The sequence below is a fragment of the Pelodiscus sinensis genome, chromosome 1 (assembly GCF_049634645.1).
Source record: "Pelodiscus sinensis isolate JC-2024 chromosome 1, ASM4963464v1, whole genome shotgun sequence".
NCBI lineage: Eukaryota > Metazoa > Chordata > Testudines > Trionychidae > Pelodiscus > Pelodiscus sinensis.
The window spans coordinates 325,999,769-326,018,990 of NC_134711.1; the positions used below are offsets into that span (position 1 = coordinate 325,999,769).

A 19,222-nucleotide genomic window follows, 5' to 3' on the forward strand; every position below is an offset into this window, starting at 1 on the left:
TGAAACCCACTGTTCTGGCCTGGGAGTGAGTTAATCTTTACTCATTTGGAAAATGGGATTTTATTTACGCTGAAGCCATCTTTTTCATGGGGGATGTGATTGACGTTTTTTTTCTTCTAAATTAAGGTCTGATTTTAAAACTATATTTAAGATCAGTGAATGTGTCTCTCAATCTTAAATTGACTTTTTAAAGCATCATTGCTTTTCCTTTTGCAGAGATTAATTTTCATCAAGTTTAAAGATGATAGCGGTGACCCCAATTAAAAAGAGAGAGAGTGAGAGTGCCCTGGTTCTTATGGGAAAACCCTTCTAATTAGCAACCTATTTGTGATCTTCATATTCTGTCAAAGGTAGTTCCAGTTCTGTTTAGGGACTTCTATGTCTTATGATTGAATTGGACATATTTTAGTCTATGGGAAGTTTTCCCTATTTAAGTTCTAGATCTGTAATAACCAAAGAATATCTGCAGCCAAGGTTTGTAGAGCTCTGTGCAGATACAAAATGGGTATCTGTATCCGATGCATGATGCGTAAAAATGGTCCACTGCCTTGTGGAGAAGTTGAGCCTTTTATAATGTTTGGCAGCTAGAGGGTTAACATGTTTAATGAGATTTTGCAAAGATGCAAATTGATTTATAATTATACATTTTTTCTTAATTGGCCACATAATTGTTCTCAAGAATCTGAAGTTCTCATTTTAAAAAATTCTCAAAAAGAAAACTCTCTGGCAGTGAACCTAAAGCAGCCATTACAGTGATGTCAGTGTCCACAGACAGCAAGAAACAATAGTTTCGATAAATATGTGACTTGCTCCCATTTAGCTGCACTGGGTGTTAAGATTGAGCCCTAGTGGTGACACTGCACAGATTCGTGAAGAGGTGGTTATCTGATGCTATTTACTAGGAACTTCAGTTCCAGTGACTTGAATGCCTGCACTGGTGTATCTTACATGATCTGTGTGGCCATATGTTAGAAACTAGGAGCCCCTATAGCACCCTCGGGTTTTTTCTTGCCTCCAAACTCTCTCACTTTATTGAAGTCCTCAAGTTGTCTACTTGGCTATTAGCTAAGATGGTCAGGGCTGCAACCCCATGCTCTGGGTGTCCCTAACCTCTGATTGTAGGCGTGGATGACAGGGATGGGCACTCACTGGTTGTCTGCTCTGTTCATTCTCTCCATAACACCTGGCGTTGGCCACTGTCTAAAGACAGGATAGACCAGGGCTACTCAACTTCCGAAGCCCCAGGGGCCACAATGATACTCACAGCACATGCTGAGGGCTGCAACTTAAGTGTAGTTGCATATACATGCAAATATATGCAAATAGCTTATTTCACTCAATGCCCCGACACTCTAGGCACCTCCTCCCTGGGGGCTAGAAATGCCGACACCCTGTACCTGTCTGTTCCAGCCAGCCTGTCCACTTGCGTCTTTCAGTGCTCACCCTGCCTGGGAGATGCCTCGCTGTTGTGGAGCGTGTTCCTAGTGGAGCCTGTGTTTAAAGGATCCCACCTGCGGGCCGTGTGTTGAGCCCCATGTAAACCCAAACTGCACCGTGGGCCATAAACAAATGGGCCGTGGGCCACAGGCAGCCCACGGGCCGCCTATTGAGTAGCCCTGGGATAGACTATAGGGACCATTGGGCTGACCAAGTATGGCTGTTCTTCTGAAACCTGTTCACTCCTTAATGTAAATGCTGCTTCTGCACAGTGCTAGCCAGATTTAGTCTCCTGTTCCTTTTCACTGGTATAGATGTTCTCTTGCATGTGTTGACATTTGACAGCTCCTTACTGTGTATCAGAATACTCATTCCAACTGGGTTTGAACACCTACTGTCTTTATAAGAAATCAGAACGGCTGTTGACTGCTACATCCAGCAGTGGTCTCTTCCGCTTATGCTTCCTGTTTTCTGTTATGCTACTTCTGTAAATCCTGATTCCAAATTGTATGACCTATTCTAGGGGTCACCTTTGACACTGAGATTGCTTTAGAGCTGTGGGGTCCAACATGCTCACCACTAGCCACATGTGGCTATTTGGCCAGTTGAGTGTGGCTAGTTGGCTATAGCAGTAGCCACTATATTATTTACATATTCACAATAGTGTGGCTAGTTCGCTGTAGGCATTGTTGACTATATTATAAACATGCCATGCCACTATTTACAGACCATGTTGTTTGTTGCAGTACATTGCTCTTGGGTAGGTCTGGCTAAAACACCCTCCATGGGCCGAATCTGGCCCACCAAGCCACCGGATCTGGCCCACGGACACAGCAGGGGTGCCTCAGGCAGAATCTCCTGCTTGCCCCGACCCCGCGTGCCACTCAGGAAAGTGGCTGCCGGGCCGTTTGTTTTTCACAAACTGTGAGTGGGGCGGGGGAGGAGTGGTGCTTCACAAGCTGCTTCTGCCCCCAGCACAATCCCATTGGCCAGTTTCTGGCTAATAAGAGCTGCCTGTTTTAGGAACAGGCAGTGAGCAAAATACCCCTCCCCTCAGGCTCTTATTCACAGAGCACATGGCCCTGCAGCCTGTGCGGGGGCAGGGCAGGCTCCTGTGATATGTGCTGGGCTGCTGGCCAGGAGTCTCACTGGTAAGTCTCCTGGCTAGAGCCTGCCTCTACCATACCAGTCCCTCCTTTTCCCCAGCCCTCTGCTCCTAACCCATATAGCCCAATCCTCTGTCCCCTCCTGAGTCCATACCCTCTCCCATACCCTGCACTCCAGTCCACTGCCGCAGATCACAATCCCCTCCTGCTCAAGGTCACAACCCAAACCCCTGCAGCCCCTCCCGTACCCCCAGTTTTCTGCCCCAGGTCACAATCTCTTCCTGCCCTAGATCACAACCCAAACCCCTGTTGCACTCCAGTCCTCTGTCCCAGGTCAAAACCCCCTCCTGCCCTAGGTCACAACCCAAACCCCTGAACCCCAATCCTGTGCCCCAGGTCACAACTACCTCCTTCCCCCAAACTCCCTCACAGGCCCTCTTGCACCCAAATCCCTTACCCCAAGCTCCCTTCCACACTAAATCTCCATCCCAGACCCCGTACCTCTTCCATTAATATCCTGGAAGAGTGGGTCCCTCAACCACTTTCCAAAATCTTGGAGTGGTTTCCCCCTCCAAAATTATTGCCCTCCCCTGCCCTTGGGTGTGGATACTTGTGGTTAAAAATGGGTGCGTAAGAGCAAATAAGTAGATGCTGTTGGTAATATGTAATGCATTGTAGTATGCAGTACTGAAAGCAATCAAATATGTTAGTTACAGAGAATGCATGTTTCTCAGTGAAGTTATCAAACTTGCCTCTGCTAAAATTGCTTTATGTTCCACAATGTGATGGCAACGCTCCCTGTGATTCCTGGGCACTTGCTGGCCTTCTCTGCAGACAGCTACAGAAAGGGAAAACTAATTTTAATGCTCAAGTGTGCTTCCATTTTTCCTAATTTAACTGCCTGGAATATGTGAAAGCCGTTAGTTTGTCTGAAAGATGTAGTAGGAATGGGTGTATTGTGCCTCATCCTTTGTGCAGGTCACTTAGTAGGTCACCTTAATGGCTTGTCAGAGGAGTTGGGAGTCTTATAACACTATCAATTCCAGCTCTCTTTTTCCATGAGAGAAGTTGAAAATCCCATACAACACTGTCCTCTTCTGAGAGTCCTTGGAAATTTGTTTGGATGGTGCTCTGTTTAAGGAAAGCTGAGAGATCACTTTTCCTTTCTGTGCTGCCTGAGCTAAATATACAGAGCAACAGCTGATCCTGGCGTCCCTGTGGATGTTCACAGCCCCTCTTAGCAGCCGGTTGTGGTAACTCCAGATGACATTGCAGCCTACCCCATCTAGGTCACAAATCAAAGAAGTGGGGAATAGAAAAGTTTGCATGTTTTGCTTTGCTCCCTTACTTGGCTCACCTATTTACCAACTGAAATAGGAGTGATAGTTTAGTGTATGGTGGCATTTATGCTCCATTATGATTATAAACTAGTACTGTTGAGAATAACTGAAGGTTGGAGCAGATGTCATATGATGTGGCATTCAGATTATTTTTTTTCAGCCTTTGTAACTTCAAAATGCTCAGCTATGTCAATATGGTCTTTTCACTGCTATTCAGCAGAGCACTTCAGAGCAGAAAAAAAAAAGAATTTTAAGTCTATTGTTATAGAATACACTGTGTGTATAAACTTACATAAGTGCCTTGTAAACACCTAATACATTTGAAAATAAGCGATTCTGCTTGCTTAATTTTTCATGCAATAGGGTACTTCAGGCAATGCAAAATGGAAGTTTCAGTTTGCTGTTAAACCCTGAACAGTGCTCCTTCTCTTGCTTTTACCTTCATAAATGTACAGCTTTTAGAAGCTTTTGTGATTAATCAGTTTTGTGATTGAAATAGTAGCCTTAATAACCCCCAAGAGAATCAGTTTTTGATCCTTTGTGAAATTGCCTTCATTTGTGAAATACTTCCTTTGTGAAATTGCCTGGAAGTCCTGCACTCTGCTGCAAGTCAGAGTAATGGAAGAAAGTTCAACTCCGATCTTGTGTCTTGATGCAAGTTGAACTTGAGTACATATATAAGGAAGGAGAGAAGTCCTGGAGGCCAAATTTAGGCTTCTGGAGAAGAGATGGAAGACCCGGACCTCCATGGCATCATTCTCAGAAATGCTTCCAGTTCCATGCAGAGGGGCAGGTAGACCGGCATAACTACACAGTCTCAATGTGTGGCTGAGATGTTGGTGTGGGGAGAAGAGATTTAGGTTTATTAGGGGCTAAGGAACCTTTTGGGAAAGGAGGGGCCTATTCAGTTTTGGCTCTCAAAGCCAAGAGATGCAAATGAGTATATGGTTTGGACAGAGACATCCCTTGGGGAGGAGCTATTAATGGGATTCTTTGTATCCTACTAAAGAGAGGAGGGTAGAAGTACAGGTAGAAACTGAAGAGAAACTGTCAACCAAAAAAACTCCAAATTGTCTGGTAGCACTTTATAGACTAACAAAACATGTAGATGGTGGTATGAGCTTTCGTGGGCACAACCCACTTCTTCAGATGACCGGAGTAACAGACTAACTAGGCTACCCCCTGAAGAACCAAAGAAGAGTCCCTTTCAATTACATCACATAAGGGCACACAGCTAAAAAGTGACAAGTTGTATAAGTGCTTGTAGACCAGTACTAGAAGGCTAAATATAAGATGGGTAAACTCAAGTGCCTGGTATTAAATGAGACTATTGATATAATAGGCATCCCACAGAACTTGGTGGAATTATGATAATCAGGGGGGAAAACACCAGGGTACAAAATATATGGGAATGACAGAGTAGGTTGTGCCGTTGGGAGGGTGGAGCTATATGTGAAAGAAAACAGAGTCAAATATAGTAAAAATCTTAAATATCTCAAAGATATTTTGCACCATAGAATCTCTCTAGATAGAAATTCAGTGCTTATATGAGAGTATGGCACTAGGAATGCTGATCACCTGACTGACAAAGCAGGTGATTGTGATTGTGAAATGTATCCGGTATATTAGAGAGGCTATACAAATATAAAACTCCAAAATAATGGATGATTTTAACTATCACCTCATGATGGATAATAGAATAGGTTGTGAATGGTTAACTGGGAAACCTGACTCTTAATGTTTCAGCCCGCGGCAGGGGGGAGGGAGTCGATCCAGCTGGGCTGGAGTGATCTCCTTGCCCATCCTCCCCTTTAATCACTTAGGTACAGGTTGGACCTCCAAAAACTGGGACTCCTTCGTCCGGCACCACGGATGATCCTAGACTGTCCTGGCTGGGAGCCCTAGTGGCAAGAAGGCTGGTGGCCCCGGTAGCTCAGCTGGGGCCTCAGCAGCCATAATAGCAGGCCCAGCGATGTGGCAGCCACAGCAGTCCTCATAGTCCTCACAGGGCTGGGGATTCACAGCTGCGGCAGCCCTGGTAGCAGAGCCGGGGCCACAGCATTATGGCAGCCCACCAGTGGGTGCGGCTAGGGCTGGCAGCGGGGAGGGGAGGCAGGCTGGGGAGCTGGTAGCAGGGGATCTCCCGCCAGCAAATTCCCTCGTTCAGAACCGGTCAGGTCCCAAGGTTGCCAGACTAGAGAGGTCCAACCTGTAGTTAAACAATATGTTTAACCAGTTAACCAATTAAATGGGATTTTACATCCCTAGTACAGAAATAAAGTTTCTAAGTACCATTAATAACTATTTGTTGGAGCAGTTAATCTTGGAACCCACAGGGAAACAGGCAGTTGTTGATTTATTCCCAAGTGGAGCACAGACTTTGGTCCAAGAGGTGGATATAGATAAACTGCTTGGTAATAGCGACACTAATATAATTAAATTTAACATCCTTTGGTGAAGTCCACCATAGTAGCACTTAAATTCAGAAAGAGGAACTACACAAAAATTATGATGCTAGTTAGAAATTAAAAAGTACAGTTACAAAAGTGAAATGGCTGCAAGCGCCATGGAATCGTTTTAAAAACACCATAATAACAGCGCTAATTACATGTATATCCCAAATTAAAAACATAGTAAATGCCATCACAGTGAAACAACAAGAAGGAAAATAGAAAGGAGCATAAACTGTGGCAAGTCAAGTGTAAAAGTATAATTAGGCAGACCAAAAAGAATTTGAAGAGCAATTGGGAAAAGACTTAAAAACTAGCAGCAGGAAGTTTAAGTACACTAGAAGCAGGAAGACTGCCAAACAATCAGTGAGGAGACCACCAGACGGCTGATCAAGGCGGTAAGGGAGCACTCAAGGAGATAAGGCCGATGTAGAAAAGCTAAATGTATTCTTTGCATCCATTTTCACTGCAGAGGACATGAGGGAGATTCTCACATCTAAGACATTCTTTTTAGGTGACTAAATTAAGGAACTGCTCCAGTTTGAGGTGTGGGTAGACAGAATTTGGAATCAGATGATATTCACCCAAGAGCTCCGAAGAACCTCAGATATAACATTGGAGAACTATCAGTTGTGGTATATGACCTATCCCTTAAATCAGCTTCTGTACTATGTGACTGGAGGATAGCTAATGTTTAACCATTTTTTGAAAAATGCTTCTGTGGTAATCCCAGCAATATAGGCCCGTATGCTTATTGTCACTGACACAGAACATTATTCTCAGACACCTAGATGAACACAATTACTCCCTGGGAAAATTCAGAATCGTACCTGCAAGTTTTTATGGCTTTACTTTGCAGAACCAACCTCCAGCCTTCATCATTATCTAACACCTAATTGCTTCTGGGACTGCTGGTGAGAAGCCACTGGCGCTCTATCCTGGCATCAGCCCTTTTGCCTATGACTCCAGTGTTGAAAATAGTATCCACTTTGGATGTCTTTGGTTTTAGAGTCAATGACTGAGGATTTTTTATTAAGTCCCTATCAACATTGGTGTAGCTTTTGGAAACTAGACGTGTGTATGGTTTAAAGTGGGTATGTTCTAACATGGATTTGTAAGTTTTTTGAGTGTTTTGATTTATAGAAAAACAAGAACAAAAATTGCAAAGACTGAAGAACGTAATGGCCATACTGGGTCAGACCAAATATCCATCTAGCCTTGTGTCCTGTCTTCCAACATAAACAACGAGAAGTCCTTTGGCACCTTATAGACTGACAGATGTATTGGAGCATAAGCTTTCATGGGCAAAGACCCACTTTGTAAGAAACATGAAGTGGAAATTCCAGAGGCGGGTATAAATATACAGGCACATGAAAAGAAAGGAGTACCAATCAAGAGGAAGGCCAGAGATTGAGGTCAGTTCAGTCAGGGAGGATGTGGCCCACTTCTAGCAGCTGATGTGGAGGAGTGAACACCAAGAGGAGAAACTGCTTTTGTAGTTGGCTAGCCATTCGCAGTCTTTGTTTAATCCTAAATTGATAGTGTCAAATTTGCAAGTGCAATGTGCCTGTATATTTATACCCGCCTCTGGAATTTCCACTACATGCATCTGACAAAGTGGGTCTTTGCCCATGAAAGCTTATGCTCCAATAAATCTGGTAGTCTATAAGGTGCCACAGGACTTCTCGTTGTTTATGCGGATTCAGACTAACACGGCTACCCCTCTGATACTTGTCTTCTGGCCAATTCTAGATGCCCCAGAGGGAGTGAACAGAATAGGTAATCATGAAGTGATCCCTCCCCTGTCATCCATTTCCAGCCTCTGGCAAACAGAGACTGGGGTCACCAGAAGTTAGATGGATACTAGCACTTCTGCTTGAAAGGGTCACACATCTAATTGTACGTACCTAATAACACAGTCAGATAGGCATTTTGTGCCCTTGCTAGGTGAATTGTCCCTGATCTTGTGCACTTATTTTTGCGCTTTTGTTTATTCACAATAATGTGTTCCATCAGGCAGTACCTGTTGACCATATTAATGTCTATGCATTTGCAATCATGTCCAGTTGGACCCACAATTGCTAGTTTTATGCATGTAGCTGAGGCATATGTCTTTGAAGACATTAACTCTTCGTTTTCAACTGCTTTGTGTGAGCTTGGAAGCAAAGCAAGAAAGATGCTTAGGGGAAGAGCCTTCGTGAAGTAAAGCTGGAACTCTGTGGGCAACTTGACTCTAGGACTTGGTAGTAAAGTGTCGGATATACCAGATATGTATTTGCAGTGTCTGAGGTGATTTCTGTGCCAGTTGACAGAGACCTAGTCATAATGGCGTTTACGTTTTTGTCCTGTTGCACTGGAGTTGTTTGTCTCTTGTTGTGACGTACTAGTGAATGCCTAGGAGACTGTAATCCAAAGAAAATAAAAAGTTGGAGTCCAGAAAGCCTGACAAGTTTTCCATATTAATTTAACAATAGATTTCTTTCCTTTTGCAAGTAATTGATTGGAAAACCTGGTTTGCCTTCCAAAAAACTGAACGTTCCAAATGCTTTAGAGAAGATGTTCATGTTTAGCCACTTCAGCATAACCTGTGTGGGACAGGGATAAGTAATAATTCTGTATCAGGACCTTCGAAACACACCAGTCTGATGCTACTGAGTCTGAGTTTCCCAAGTTCAGTTCAGTTTCCTTCATTCCCAAAATGAAGTTCAACTGGTTAGTTTTTCCAGGAGGCTCCAGAAAAGTTGATCTCATTAAGGGAATAATAGTCCACCAAATCCTCTTCTTCCTGGGTTGCTTCAGTTGATCAGGTGATTTTAAGTGCTGCTCACTGGGGCAAAGGACTCTTGTGTCCATTACTTGCGTGATATAAAATCACTGCTGGGAAGATGGGCAGATGTCACAAAATGTAGTGGTGTGGTCAGTGATAGCAGTTGTATAGTGTAGGGATGTTAAAATGCATTTATTTTGGTATTTTGTTTACATACAGGGGGAGGCGGCTCCACGGAAGCCGCTGCATATGGGGAGCTGGCTTTTAAGCAGGCTTCCCATGCATGCTGGCTCCCACCCTGTGCCCCTCACATGCTGGTGCTTTTGTATCAGATGCAGCAGCGTGGGGAAAGGCGCAGAGGGGAGCAGGCAGCAGGTGGGGGAGGTAGGCAGGAGCTGGTATGTTCAGGAAGTCGGCTTTTAGGTTGGCTCCGAGCACATACCAGCTCCTGTGGAGCCACCTTCCCTCCCAACCCCTCTGCGCTGCTGCCTCTGAATCAGAGGCCAAATACCATGTCTTACACAGAGGTGGGCAAAAGGGCCTCCGTGGGCCAGATCTGGCCCGCCAAGCAAGCTGATCCGGCCCATGGAGGCCCTGCCACTCCCCCAGGCCAATCAGGGCCTGAGGGCGGGGGGAAGCGCATGAAGTCTCCTCCCGCCCTGCCCCCACCCTGCAAGGAGTGTGCGGTGCTTCTAAGCCCCATTGCGCTCCTGGCAGGGCAGGAGGAGACTTCACGCACTCCTCCTGCCTCCAGGCCCTGATTGCTGGGGTGGGGGGAGCCAGTGAAGTCTCCTTCTGCCATGCAAGGTGCTCAGCACTTAGTCAACCACCAGCTGCTGCTCAGCTAGTGGTTGACTCTAAGCGCAACACTCCCTTGAAGGGCCGGGGCAGGGAGCGAGAGACTTCAAGTGCTCCCCTCCTCAGGCCTGGATTGACCTGGGGGCAGCAGGGGGGAGCACTAGAAGACTACTCCCACCGCCAGGGGCATGAGTACCTAGAGGGAACCGCCAGCTGTTCTGAACAGCTGGAGGTTCTCTCGGGGGCGGGGGGGGGGGGGAGATTTTGTGTGCTCTTCCCCCTCCCCCCCCCCGACCAATCAGGGCCTGTGAGTGAGGAAGCATGGAAATGGCCTGCCCAGCCCCTTCCGGAGTGGCCTGGGGCCACTTCAAAAATTTCTGAAGTGGCCCCCAGTCAAAAATAATTGCCGACCCCTCGTCTTACACGTAGGAATAAAAAAATTAGGGGCATACTTAAAAGATGTGATGCTGTGAGATGGAACTTAGAGACAATGGAAGACAGCCAAGCAAATATCCGGGTTAATGCAACTGTTCCATGAACTTGCCTTGCTTATACATTTAAGAGCAGGGAGATAGGATTACTTCTATATACAGTATCAATAAGAGCATCACTGGAATATATGTCTGGTGCGAGTGTCTGTGCTTCAGAAAGGATGGCAAAATTGGAAAGGATTCAGAAAATAGTTAAGACGATTCGAAATCTGGAAAACCTGCCTTACAGTGAAAGACTTAAGCTTAAGTGATAACTTGATAACAGACAACAAGTACATGGGGAAGAGATTTCTGATCGTAAAGGTCTCTTCAACCTAGCAAAAAAGGTTGAATGCGATCTAGTGCATGGAAGCTGAAGTTTGACAAATTGCCTAGAAATAAGGTGTAAATGTTATCAGTAAGGGCAGTTAACCACAGGAACAACTTAACAAGAGATGTGAAGTCTTTAAATCAAGACTGGCTATTTTTCTAAGCATAATAGAATCCTGGAAATAGAATGTAGGGCTGGAAGGGACCTTGAAAAGTTGTCCAGTCCTCTGTGCAGAGGCAGGACCAATTATACTTCGACCATCCCTGGCAGATGTTTGTTCAACTTGATCTTAAAAAAATTAAATAATGTGGATTCCATAGTCTTCCTTGGAAGTTGTGTGTGCTGCAAAAATTACTGGCTTAGTTTCTGTGGCTTGTGTTGTGCAGGATATATGATTAAATGATCAAAACAGTCATTAAACAAATCTGTGAATTGATGAATAATCCCTTTGCATTGCTTTTCCCAGTTCCTGCGGGAAGACTTAAATTACCATGACCCAACAGTCAAACACAGCACCTTCCATGGAGAAGATAAACTCATCAGTGTGGAAGATCTGTGGAAGTCATGGAAAACATCTGAAGGTAAAAATTCTCATATGTAACAGACATCGTTTTGTTTGCATTTTCAGCAGAAAAATCATGGCTGGTCCTAGCCTCTTCTGTTACTTTTTCCATGGACTTAGTGTTCTGGAGGGATAAGGAAAGCCCAAATAAAATATCTGGAGTGGTCAATTGAAGCAGAAAATTGAGTGGATACAAACACTGCAGTTACATTCGGCATCTTAATTAGTAGCTCTTTGAGAAGAACCCCACTGAAATATCTAAATGTCAGGACTATTAGACTGTGAAATTGTTTTCCCAGAGTTAGCCTCATTGTTTGAGATGTTTTCAAATTAGACTGAACAAACCCTAGAATTGTATCCTTGAGAGCATGTGTTCACAGAAGCAAGTTGGAAACCAGTTCACCTTCTGGAAAACAAGCAGGTAGTATATTCCAAAAGGCTGTTTCTGTACAGGTTGGACCTCCCTGGTTCAGTACCCTCCGGACCTGACCTGTCCTGAATGAAGCAATTTGCTGGACCAGGGGAGGTCCCCTGCCACCGGTCTCCCAGATACTTCCCCTCTCTCTGGCTGGCTCTACTCCAGCCCCACTGCCGCTGCGGCTTCGGGGATGTGGGTCTGACATGCTGCCGCCAGCTGGCTGGAGCTCTCCGGGGATGGAGCTCCCCAGTTGCTGTGGCCCTGCTTCTCCCCCACCTGGCAGGGATTCCCCAGGGATGGGGCTCCTTGGCTGCCTCGCTGCTGCCCCACCTGGCCAGGACTCCCTGGGGGATGGGGCTCACCAGTCCCCATGGTTGGGCTTCCTGCTGCTGGACTCCCCAATCAGAGAGAGATAGAAACACACACAAATATTGTTCTGAACTAGAACAAATGATACATAAAAATTGCCAAGTGTCCTGCACAACAGGAATTCTGAAGTTTTGCTAGGAGAAACATCAAAATTTTGAAGTACTTCCAACTCCATTTCCACCCCCTTAAGATCTAGCAGCTCATCAAACAAGGAGTCTGGGAGCCCAGGCTTCATGGCAGCTGGTGAGTCTGGGTATCCCACGCTTCCCAGAAGCTCGCGAGGCAGGGAGTCTGGCAGTCTGGGAAGCCCAGCAACCCACCAGCCAGGTGGCTGAAGAGCCATGGAAGTGGGCAGGAAAGCAGGCCGGTTTCCAATGGAAACCTGCCTCACTACTTTTGAAAGTGTCGTTGAAACTGACACATTCCGGGGGAACATTTCAGTTTTGACAAATTAGCGTTTTCTGACCACAAAAAGATTGCATGCAAACGTTTCTGAGCAGCTCTCGTGCTTACGACCCACAGATATTGTCGGGGAGGCTGGTGGTTTGGGTAGCATGACTGAGATCTTGTCCCCATGAAAGGCAGTTCATGAGAGAGAGTGTGTCTGGAATTTTCTACAGAATGGCAGTTCCAGTTTCTGGCCTGCTTCAGTGCATACAGAAATCTTCATTACCTCAACAGTGCAAATGTGGGGGCAATGTAGAATAAGTGGAATTTAATATTTAAATACAGGGTCATTCTACTGACTGTGTCACATGTTATTTAATAACTTCAAAACCTCCATTTTTATTTTGTCATTCCATCTCAGAAAATCCAATTGCAGAATTCATACACCGTGCCACATGCAGCCAGCTTGTCGCAGAATATGTACCTTGACAAAGGTTGTAATTTATGGTCAGGATGTTAAGGACTAGTCAACTGTCCGATAAACAAATGCTTATCGGATAGTCAGTCAACTAGTCGATTCCCCCCTCCCCCCCTACTGCCTCTATCAGATAGAGTAGTCAATGGAAATTCCATTGACTGCTCAACTAGTAAAATAACCGATAGTTAACATCCCTAATTTATGGCACAGATATGCTCCTCCCTGTCCTTCCCTCTGAGTCCATACATGCCCTTCTACCATCTTGCCCATAGCACCTGGAACAGCCTTAACCATCCATCCATCCATCCTCTCCTCCTTGAGAGAAGAACAGAAGCGGGGTATTTAAAACAAAACATAATTTTTGAAAGGGTTGGTTCCCTTTTATTCTGTCCCATTTGTTTTATTTTTCTGTACACTATGATGACCAATATGTATACAAGTTTTTGTCCACAGCACTTAAAATGCCAGAAAGATGCTATAGGGCAGTTGGTCCTTTGTGTGTTCGAGAAAAGCCTGATGGTAGAAATATTTTATTCTATTGCATCATTGTTTACAAATGGCTTTGCATAAGTGTATCTAAATGTCAATTTAAATACAGACACTCTTAAGTGCTGGCATACCTCAGGATGCTCTCACGTTCCATTACTTGGTTGTTTTGATTTCTTATTTTTCCTGAAACACATTTTAAGTAGCATTTCCTTAAAATGTTTGTTACTTGATTTTTCTCCTTGCTGAACCAGCCTTAGTTATCTCTTCAGTTTTTCTGGCTCCTCATGACTCATTTTGTTAATGAAATATGAAATGATTTGTTTCCAAGGTTATTCTTTCTTCCCATACAGAGGCTAATCCCTCTGAGCCTGAATGTCTTTTGAATTTAGTACATCTGTTGTGGAAGACTGGTAGAATCAGGCCCACAAAGGAAGCTGTGCTTTCTTGCTGCAGTTCTCACCTGAGAGAGAGCTTTGAAATGGCATGGTGGGAATCTCTTGTTGACCTGACACCCAGAACAGATTGGTTCGGTTTATGGATGAAGTTATTTTTCTAACTGTCATCTCTGCAGTTAGACCATCTCTGAGGTCTAAAAATCAGACTGTTCTTTTTTGCTTTTTACATTGTCACTAGAAATAAAGATTCTCCAGCTGTTAGCTATGAAATTCAGGTAAAATAGACTACAGTTCACTCTTCCATAGCGACGTTCACTCAGGGCTATTGCTTAGTTCCTCTAAGAAAACAAAGACAAGATGGGCACGTCTTAGTTAAAAGGAAAGAGTAAAGCAGGCAGCTTCAGAGGAAACCAGGGTTTGAATTCATGGAAACGTACCCAGCGGCCACTGTTCTAAGCAGATGATCAACTGAAAATGTCTCCCTAAGAGAGCAGAGCTGGCAGTGTAGCAACCATCAGAGGGACACTGCCTTCAATTAAGTAAAAAAGGTCCAGATGGCTGTGGGTAGCATTACCAGTTAGGCAGGTATTTTCCAGGCTCTCTGGCAAATAGAACAGAATTGGAAGCAATAAGAATTCAGTTGGGTATGTGCCCAAGTGGGGATCTGCTTTCTACTGTAAGCATTATGATTTAGTATTCTTAGCAAAAACAAGGAGTCCTGTGGCACCTTAAAGACTAACACATTTATTTGACTGTAAGCTTTCGTGCGCTGGAGCCCACTCCGTCAAATGCATGAAGTGGAAACTTCAGTTTGGCAGGGATATTTATGCATGCAAAGATGGGAGTGTTACATTACGATGTAAAAACCTGTATTAACGAGACAGTTCAATTAGGGTGGATGTGGCCCACTCCCAACAGTTGATGAGAAGGTGAGAATGCCAAGAGGTGGAAAATTACTTTTTGTAGTGAGCTAGCCACTTCTGATCTCTGTTCAGACTGTCTGTCAGGGTCAAGTTTAGTTTCATATTTTTAGCAGTTTTCTTCTGTTGGAGGCTGCAGTTCCTCTCCTCGTAGGCAGGAGGTGCAGAGAAGAAGGCTGTAAATTGAAGTAGTTTTTTTACTTGCCTCTTTTCATCCAAATCATCATTCAATTTTGTCTTGATTTTTTTTTTTAAGCGGAGGTTTTAAATGGGCATTGGCGCTCATTGAGAGAGATTAGAAGGTGTTGGTATTTAACACCAGTGACTGAAGATCCGGTTTTAATTTCTAATTTCTTTGGGTGTGTTCATGCTTGATAATTGCCAGATGTAAAGGAAATGTTTTGTGGCCCACAATCTGGCTTCCATCATGTCAAATATCATTTATATTAATGCCATAGAGAAATTTCTTAAACTAGTTGGGTTTGCTGTCTTAGTTTGTATTGCTTTGTATCTCTCTGTACTGACAATCCCGTGGGATTGCATTAAAATTATATCCCTTCCCTCTGGCTGCCTATATCGGACACTTGCCTCTGTCAACAAGGGCGATCTCACTCTGTCAGGCCCTCTGTCCTGCTAGAAGTATTCCTCTCCTCTGAGGGGTGTGGAAGATGGTCTTACATTCTTACTTACCCATTCAAAGTTAGGGAGCTGGAGGATAAATTACCGCTGGCATCAGTGAGCCCAACTCTATTGACTTCAATGTGATAGATCCATTTTAGACCCGAGGTGAATTAGGCTGTGGTAGCTAGCTACGAGAGCTAAAACCACAGTGTGTGTGAGAGGTCACTTTTGAAGTCTTGGCTAGTAGAATGTACAATAAGCGGAATGTACAAGAGTCATAACCAATTAAATCAGTGACGACATCAAATAGAGGCCCTGTTTGAATTATTTGAGTTTTATCTAAATGCCACTGCATGAAGCAGGCAGATGCTGTATGCAGGCTGCACTGGCATATTAGAGTAAAGCGAAAACTCCACTCACGCCTGGTTAATGGTCGTGTTGCTGCTTGACTTCTTTCTGCTTTAATACAATCAAGATTAAAAGCAATGCACACAACTCATGTCGTAGGCCAGAATGTTCCACTCTCCATTTGTTTTGGAATCTTTTGATATCAAGCTGTGTCCCAAGTTAAACTCCTTCAAAATGAATGTGCCTAAAAATTGTCAACACGGTTTTTAAAGTTGGGACCCAAGTTATTCCTTCCAGAAACCTACCAAAGCATGTGAAGGAGGTGAAGAACGTACTATAGAAGTGCCAGCGTTTTCTTTCAACAAATCACTTTGGCGGCCCATTTTAAATCTGTCTCCTGAGAGCTCTGTATCGCATCTCTTGAGAGCCTCTCACCTTCCAGTTGCTAAGATAAAGCTACAGGCCTGGCTGCCTAGGCGGTAGGGTTGTGCTATAATGCACATAGTGAGGAAATTGGACATGATCTTTGCCAAGAGCTGTTTCACACTCTTGGTATATTTGATACTGTCATCATCCTCTACCCATGTGCTGTAATTGTGGCGTAAAATCAATCCCCTCCATAAGGTTTATTGCCTTAGACAGCTGTTGGGAAAGGTGACCATCTTTAGACACTGTCTCCTGGGACCTGTTTATCCTAAATCTTCTGCAGCAGACTTGTCCTATATTCAGGAGAGACGATGAAAGATCATCACCCAACCAAAGATGTTACAGGCTGAAAAAGGTCACCTAGCCAATTTCCACTGGTCAGTGTAGAATTATTTCTTACGTGACATTTTGTAGGTCTCTATCTAGTTACTTAAGGGGACTTGTGTGTGTGCAATGCTGCCAGATTTGCTCTAGGTTTCCAGGGGTGGAGGAAGATAGACTTGTCTGGTGCATCCCAGCACTCCTTATATAGCTTTTAGCTGTTGCCTTAAACTCTTGTCACCAAGCTCACTTCTCCCTGGCACCAAAGATGCGCCGCCTCCTCCAGTTTCAGTCAAGGAGGTTTATTTCTTTAGCAGAGGTTATCAAACAAATAGAAAACGGACTTCACTCTATCCTTGACACCAGGTTTCAGCCCCCCTCCCTCCTCTGAGTCTCTGGCACTCTAGCTCATGGTAACTTCCTAGCTTCAGCCACGGGGCTGCTTCCCTGAGCCCCTGGCCTCTTGCTCCAGGGACCCACCCCATGTACTAGCTCCACTCTAGTGTGGCTTTCCCTTTCCAGGCTCAGCCTGACTCAGTCCTTTCTCCTGCTGACTAGCAGCCCTTTGTAGCTCAGATGTAGCCAAGCCCTCTGATATTAGCTAGAGTGTGCTCCCCTATTCTGGTCCAGGAGAGCTGGGCTTAATCTGTCTATAGGCATGAGCGGTCTTATGACAACCCTCCATGGCTTTTATCTTTACTGTACAGAAGGAAGCAGGAAGAGGGGTGCATCAAGTAAAGCTTCTGTCCTGGGGTGTTGGGTATGATGAAAATAGCAGACCTGTTGGTGCTGCCAGCTGACCACAAGACAATGTTTCAGCTATTGATTTTTTTCCCCCCTCACAGTGTACAACTGGACTGTTGATGAGGTGGTGCAGTGGCTAATCACCTATGTAGAACTGCCACAGTATGAAGAAACCTTCAGGAAACTGCAGCTGAGTGGCCACGCCATGCCCAGGTTAGTGCTGATTTCATCTTCTCGCTTATATACGTGTGTGTGTGTGAGTGCGCATATTTGACAGTTGAAATTCCCCTGCTACAGAGAGGCTCAGCACAAGGCCTATATCAGTTAAGCCGTATTTTGAGGACTTACAGGGTGCATTGGGTTTGTACCAGCCGTCTGCTCAGAGATGACTGAGAGGATGAGAGTTGAAGAAGGTAAAGAGTGTGATAAGCTCTGCAGTGGTCACCAACCTGTCGATTACAATCAACTGGTCAGTCCTGGAGAGTCTCCCATTGGATCGTGATTGGCAAGCTTCCTCCTTGTCCCAGCCCCATGCTGCTGGCCCGTTCTTGGGAGTGGCCAGCGTGGCCCCACGGACTCCTGTGTTTGGAGGAGGAGGGCGGGGCATGAGTCTGGATGTACTGCTCCTCCCTGCAAGCCCTGCCCCCACCCCCACAGCTCTCATTGGCTGGGAATGGGGAACTGTGTCCAATGGGAGCTGAGGGGGCAGTGTTGTTCAGAGCCACGTGTCTTCCACACCTGGGGCCACAGGGTGCATTGTTCCCTTGTTCCCTTGTGGGAGACATGTGCGTCCAGGCCACCTGCCATCTTCTCCCTGTGCCACTGACTGGGAGCTTCCAACGGTAAGTGCCTCCTGGTGGGAGGCTGCCCGCCAGCCCCCGCCCACAGCCAGCACCTCAGACCACCTCCTCCATCAGCCTGAACCCCCTCCAAGAGTCTGCATCCCATGCCCACTTCTCTACCCCAAAACCCATCCCTGAGCCCCCCTCAGAGTTAGTGCCCCAAACCTCTTCCTGCACCCCAAACTCCAGCCCTGAGCCTCTTCATAGAGCCAGTCCCCCATACATTCTGCACTTTGAACCCCCTCCTGCACCCAGCTTCCTGCCCCATCCATGACCCCCTCTCTCAGAGCCAGCACCCTGCACTGCAACCCATTGCCCCAGCCTGTTAAAAGTGAGGGATGGAGTGAGCAGGGCAGAGCTTTAGGGAAGGGGCAGGGTAGATCTTGGGTTGCCCTTAAATTCAGAAAGTGTTCTGGGGCATATAGAAATTGGAGACCACTGCTCTCGAAGGAGTTTCAGGAGGGAAAGAACCTGCGGGGAAAAGGTTATGCTTTACCCCACGGGAGACACTGCCCTGAAGCAGATTTAATCTCTCTCTAATGCAGCCAACAGGACCTGACTCCACTATAGGGGAAGAATGACCTACTGGTTAAAGCCTGAATTTGGCCAATCAGATGTGGGTCAGTTCTTGGCTCCCTTGCAGACTCCATCTGTGACCTGGGGCAATTACCTAGATCTTGCTTGTCTCAGTTCCCCATCTTAAAGTGTGGATAAGCCTTCCTTTCTGTTGCCCTTTATCTGACTTGTCTGTGCAGAGGGTAAGGTCCGTGGGGAGGGCCTATCTCTTATGTGCATATACCATGCTTAGTACAATTCTGCCCTCACCAAAGGCTTTTAAGCAAATTAGGCATCCTAGGAAAAGAGGGAATATCCATTCAGGGATCTGAATTGGTTAAAAGATAGGAAGCAAAGGACAGCAATAAACCGTTAGTTTTCCAAATGGAAAGAAGTAAATATTGGTGCCCCTCATATTAATAAATGATCTGGAAAAGACGCCAAACAAGGAGGTGGCAAAACTTGTACATGATACAAAATTACTCAAGATAAATACGTCCAAAGCAGACTGTGAAGCATTACAAAGGGTTCAAAATGGTGGATAAAATTCAGTGTTGATAAATGCAAAGCAATGCACATTGGAAAGCATCCAAACTCTACATCAGAGGTAGGAACCCTTTTTGGGCGGGGACCACTCGCCCACAGAAA

The 19,222-nt window shown here is 45.3% G+C and overlaps 1 protein-coding gene across 7 annotated transcripts in view; it reads left to right on the forward strand.

Moving 5' to 3' along the window:
* The window catches only part of STIM1 (stromal interaction molecule 1), a 187,900-nt gene that overhangs the window by 93,382 nt on the left and 75,296 nt on the right, over nt 1-19,222 (forward strand). For all 7 annotated transcript variants that reach the window (XM_075919691.1, XM_075919693.1, XM_075919692.1 and 4 more), the window contains 2 exons: nt 11,166-11,280; nt 17,279-17,390. In XM_075919691.1, the coding sequence (XP_075775806.1) occupies nt 11,166-11,280; nt 17,279-17,390 (227 nt within the window). The remainder of the gene's footprint in view (nt 1-11,165; nt 11,281-17,278; nt 17,391-19,222) is intronic.